General features: G+C 22.2%; 1 protein-coding gene across 1 annotated transcript; it reads right to left on the bottom strand.

Moving 5' to 3' along the window:
• Nucleotides 1-3,676: 3,676 nt before the first annotated feature.
• Nucleotides 3,677-5,582, bottom strand: PGAL8A_00001400 (hypothetical protein; the record flags this gene model as incomplete). The annotated part of the gene is made up of 2 exons (XM_028671404.1): nucleotides 3,677-4,168; nucleotides 4,281-5,582. The coding sequence occupies 2 exons, from the start codon at nucleotides 5,580-5,582 to the stop codon at nucleotides 3,677-3,679; spliced, it is 1,794 nt and encodes a 597-aa protein (XP_028528060.1).
• Between the last annotated feature and the right edge of the window lie 301 nt (nucleotides 5,583-5,883).

Raw genomic sequence — 5,883 nt, 5'->3', positions numbered from 1 at the left:
TAGAAATGATAAAAATCATATTGGTTTTTTAATCAATAGTTTTAATATGTTATGAAATAATATATTGAGTCTGCACATTCTTGAAATTATGTTCGAATTTTGGAAAATATTGAAAAGTTTTTTGCTTAATGTATTCCTTTTATACAGAAAAAATCTGATAATTCAATATATAATTATATTCATAATATTGTTCAATTTACATGAAAAATCACTAGAGACCTACAAAAAAACTAACCTTCAATCTTAATAATTTGTTGTAAATGTGTTTTTATTGCATTCTTCCTACTGACAAACATGTGATATTAAAAAAAATTAACATTTTTTGATTTATAGATAACTTAATTAAACACGTTGAAAAATAGTTCAAAAGTAACTTATAAAAAGAAACCAAAAAAATAATCTTCCCAATTATCACATCTTTTAATAAGGTACAGATAACTCAAAATTTAAAATTAAACAAATTTTATCGTTAAAGCAGTTGTTTTATGTTGAAATACATCTTACATTTTTTTTCCGAAGAAAAAATGAAGAAAAAAAATATCAATTATTTTTAAAAAAAAAATTATGCTATAAACTTTATAATAGTATATTTTTAGTTCCTATTAAATGATACATATGTTTTATAATATTATAACTATCATAATGCAATTTTTAATTTAAATATTAATCTAAAAATAAAGAATCACAGATACTTTAATAACTTGTCATAAGAATAAAAATAAATAGAAAATTAATTATCTCTATAAAATTCTTTTGATATTACTAAGAATTCAGTACAAATTCATCTATTCTATAAAAATGTTTTAGTCAATGAAAACAATAATTTCAAGTAAAAAAATATATATTTTTTGTAAAAATCTCAAATATGAATAAGGATTTGACAATATTTATCAATGGGTGTGAAACCAAAAAAAAAAAAAAAAAAATGAGGTTAAAGAAATTAAAATAATTATGAAAACTTGCTACTTATTTAGTTTTTTAATATAAAATATAATATATAAGATTAAATTATTGGTATTTTTAAAAGAAAAAATAAAAAAATAATTATATTTTATCTTTTTATTATAAAATTTTAGTAATGTAAATTTTATGGAAAAATATGAAACCATAAAAAAATTACTAACAAGTAACATTTTTTATTTTGAACATTATCTACTATCCGTACATTGTTGAAAATTCTTATAAAGTAATTTAATTTAATTTGTGCCTTTATATATAACGAAGAAGACAGAACATTATTAAAAATTTCCATCAATGAATAGAAGAGACTTTATAATAACTAATATTTATTTCTCACTACTATAAATAGAATTCTTTTAAATATATCATAGAATCTTTGTTATTTTTGGAGATTAAATTTGTGTTATTTACTTTAATGTAAAAAGGATTTATTATTAACAACTTTTTTTTTTTTTATGAATATATTAACATTAATATTTTCTAATGAGATATATTTCTTATAGCTATTTTATTTTTTTTTTTTTATCATCATATATTAAATTTTTAATTAGTACGGACATACATCTATATTTAAATATTATATAAAAAAAATTTTGATTTTAAATCTATAAAACATAATCAAGGTAGCAAAAGTAGAATAAAAAATAAGGCAGTTAAATTATATATTTATTTTTTTTTTAATTTTAATTATATATAATATATATATATATATATATATATATATATATATATATATATATATATATAGAAATTATTGAGTTTTTAATAAATTCTAAAATAGCCAAAAATATATAAGATAAAAAATGTTTTAATAAATATATATATACACTTATGTTGCTAATATATTTGAGTATAAATACAAACTTTTTAACAAAATAAACTCATGTTATTATCTTAGTTGACAAAAATTTTACTGATGAACATTTATTATTAATTACAATTTAAATAAAAAAAATATTAAAACTTTTGTTAGAATTTTTTATATCATTTATACAAGTATACCCTTTCAATATAAGAAATATAATATATTAGAAATAATTTATTATATAGTTTGAAAAGAAATAATTTTCATTAGTATTTATATAAAAACAAATTAATACTTTTATATGTATGTGTAAATGTATATTTTTTTTTAGTATCAACCTAATATATAATATGATCTATAAAAAAAATTAAAATTAATAAATGTAAATTCAAGTCACGGAACTTTAAGAAAATATAATTTTTCGTATCCTGTAAAACATTAAGAAATATTTTATTTTAATTTTAAATCCTAAGTTTTTAAAAGTATATCTCAATATATTGAAAAAAAAAGATATATTCAGATATTTAAGATATCGAAAAAAAGGAAAGTACATAAATAATATTGGGTTAAACAGATGAGAAAAAAATCTTATAATATTTAAAAGAAAAAATAAAAATATACTAAAAAATGTAATATATGAAAAAAAAAAGAGAAAAAGAAAAAATAACTTATTAATACACGAAATTATTACAAAGAATAAAACGATAATTTAAGTTTATATTTTTATTATTACAAAAATGTAATATAAAAGTTATACAAGGCTCCCTTAAATTTACATTATTTGCATAGGTTGGGTTGATAACAGGTTTAAATAATAATATTTATAACAATGCAATATATAACTCTTCACCTTTTGAGAGAATAAAAAAAAAAAAAATTTTTATTAATATAGTAACTTATTTAATAATTCAAATAAAAATAAAAATTTGAATTTCTACTTTTGTATGAAAAATTGCGTCGTAAAATACACAGTATCACACATGGAATTTTTTTTTTTTTTTCTTATAAGATGTAATGATTTTGATTTTATATGGATATACCTGGTCATAATGTATGTTAGAAATTTATAAATGGCAACATTGATAATAAATATCTTAATAATGATAATAATAAATATCATGATATATCATTATAACTATTATAATAAAAATTATATTATTATATACAATAAATAAAATACTGTTTTTCTTAATTGATAACAAGGTAAATTTAAATATAATTTTTTAGTGGGATGTAATAATTAAAAATTAATCTAAAAATATCTTTCTCAATTATAAAATACTAATTTAAAAAAATACCAAAAAAAAAAAAAACCCCAATATTGTAGAATATTAAAAAAAAATGTAATATTTTTTATGTTTTCAAATTACTTCTCTAAGAATATTTTTAATGATGATGATATTTTGTTTTATTACGTTTTTTTCTTTCTTTTTCCTCTTCTTTCTTGGTACAATTTCCTTCAACCAGATATGTTGTTTCTTTTTCTGATAACTATGATACTTAATACACTACTTTGCATTTCTATAATGAATGATATTCTTAGAATTATATACTACACATTTATATAAAATGAAGCTTTTGAGATAACTCGTTTTACTTTTGTAAACGTAATCCTTAGAATCTTAAGATTTTTCTTTTTTGTCAGCAAGTTTTTTAACGCCTAAAATTTTAAATTTTGAATTATTTGGAATCTAGACACTATAAGCTTGTTCTTTCAGAGGATTCATCATCATGACGTTTTAATGTTACTTTCTCATACAATTCGTCATGTTGATATCCTAAGATTGCCTCATTAAATGATTGGACTTTTTAATATTTACAGGATGATTTATATAGTGATTCCAATTCTGGATTTCTTAATTTTGACATTTCTTGTAACGAGGATTCTTGATTACTTAAAACTTCTCTTTCTTATAATTTATGTTCTTGCTGTGATGAAGCTTCAGTTTTTGGTGATTCATTTTCTTGACGTCCTACAATTTCAGTTTTTGGTGATTCATTTTCTTGACGTCCTACAATTTCAGTTTTTGGTGACTCATTTTCTTGACGTGCTACAATTTCAGTTTCTGGTGATTCAGAATTTTGACGCCTTATAACTTCTTTTTCTGGTGATTCAGATCCTGTACTCCATAAGGTTTCTCCATCTGATAATTCAATTTCTATATCTGATGGTTCAGATTCTTTATAAGATGAAACTTCTCCATCTGATGATTCATATGATAGATTATTTGGGATATTTGCTTTTGAAGGCACAGATGTATTTATACTTAAAACTTTTACTTTTGATGGATCAAATACTTTTCTACTTGGAGTTTCTAATTCTGGTGATTCCGATACTTGAATCCTTAAATTTTTTCCTTCTGATTGAGGTTTACTATTTTCTCTTATAAAAGGGGCATTAAACTGTAAAAAAAAGTTAAATTTTTGAAGAGAATGTTTATTTTACATTATAAAAATTTTAATTGAAAAAAATTTTTAAAAATAGAAAAGTTATTAAGTATTGATTTTAACTTACATAACGTCTAAAAATAGATTGAAGCACTAATGCTAACTGAAACATTGAAAATGGATCATTTAAATTAGGATTATGCCTAATCATTCCAGAAGATGTAACAGTTTCATTTGTGTTTCCAATATAAATTGGTTGATGTTGCATATATACAGCGGATGAAAATGTAGACATTGGGGATAAAGTAGTAAATGGATCTGACGGTGCGTTTGTATAAAATGGATTTGTATTTGTATAGATAGTACCTCCCGTTTTATATGGATTCATAGAAGTAGGTATTCTTGACTCACCAGGGCTATGCAATATTTCTGTAAAAGGAGATTCATTTATTTTCCCATTTGAATTATTAAGATTAAATTTACGTGTATTTCCAAAATTATGTGGAATTTGTTGTGCTGGACTTGGTTGATGTATTAATGACGTTCGTCTCTTTTGATCACCTTGATGCATTTCATCTTTTTGTGATACTTGTTGATTTGCTTGTGTTTGTATTGGTTGAAATATTTGTGGAGTTTGTGTTGGTTGAGGTATTTGTTGAGTTTGTGTTGGTTGAGGTATTTGTTGAGTTTGTGTTGGTTGAGGTATTTGTTGAGTTTGTGTTGGTTGTGGTATTTGTTGAGTTTGTGTTGGTTGAGGTATTTGTGGAGTTTGTGTTGGTTGAGGTGTTTGTTGAGTTTGTGTTGGTTGAGGTATTTGTTGAATTTGTGATGGTTGAGTTATTTGTTGAGTTTGTGTTGGCTGCGGTATTTGTGGAGTTTGTGTTGGTTGCGGTATTTGTTGAGTTTGTGCTGGTTGCGGTATTTGTGGAGTTTGTGTTGGTTGAGGCATTTGTTGAGTTTGTGTTGATTGAGGTATTTTTTTACTTTTTGTAGACTTTAATAAAGGTTGAAATTTTTGCAATTCTTGAAGTATTTGTTGATTTTGTGTTAGTTGCGGTATTGGTTGAGTTTGTGTTGGTTGAGGTATTTGTAATGGTTTTATTAGTTGTGGTTTTTGATCTTGTTTCTGTTTTAGTGTTTCTTTTGATATGGGGGTCTTTTGTAGTGTTGGTACATTTTGAGGTATTTGATTAGGTTGCGGCAATAATTGTTGTTTTGGAGATTCTGGTTCTTGCGGAGTTGACGTATTTTGGAAATTCTGTAGAGATTGAGATGTTGGTTGTGGTAGTTGCGTATTTACATAAGGTTCATTTGTAGGTTTTTTATTTTCATTATCTGAGTGATTTTGTATTTTAGTAGAATGTTTATCTTCTTTTTCTTTGGATATATTTCTCGTACTAGTCGAAGATTGTATGCTTTGAGGCTCCATATTTTTAATATTTTTAAATATTAAAAATATTTCTTTTATGAAGCTACTTTTGGTTTAATTTTAATTTTTAATAAAAATTGCAATATTTTAGTTACATTAAAATGAGATAATTATTTTTAATTAAATGAAGATAATTAATAGGAAAATGAAATAATAATTAAGTTGTACAATTATAAGTGAGAATGCAAAATAATAGAAAAGAAAGGAATAATTTATCGAAATTTCATATTAATTCCGTTAATTTTGAATTCGTTATAAAAATATTTAAAATTTTATAATTAAATTTCCATTAATCACTATA

The sequence above is a fragment of the Plasmodium gallinaceum genome (assembly GCF_900005855.1).
Source record: "Plasmodium gallinaceum strain 8A genome assembly, contig: PGAL8A_v1_10, whole genome shotgun sequence".
Taxonomy (NCBI): Eukaryota; Apicomplexa; class Aconoidasida; order Haemosporida; family Plasmodiidae; genus Plasmodium; species Plasmodium gallinaceum.
This window is presented reverse-complemented; position numbering and strand designations above follow the sequence as displayed.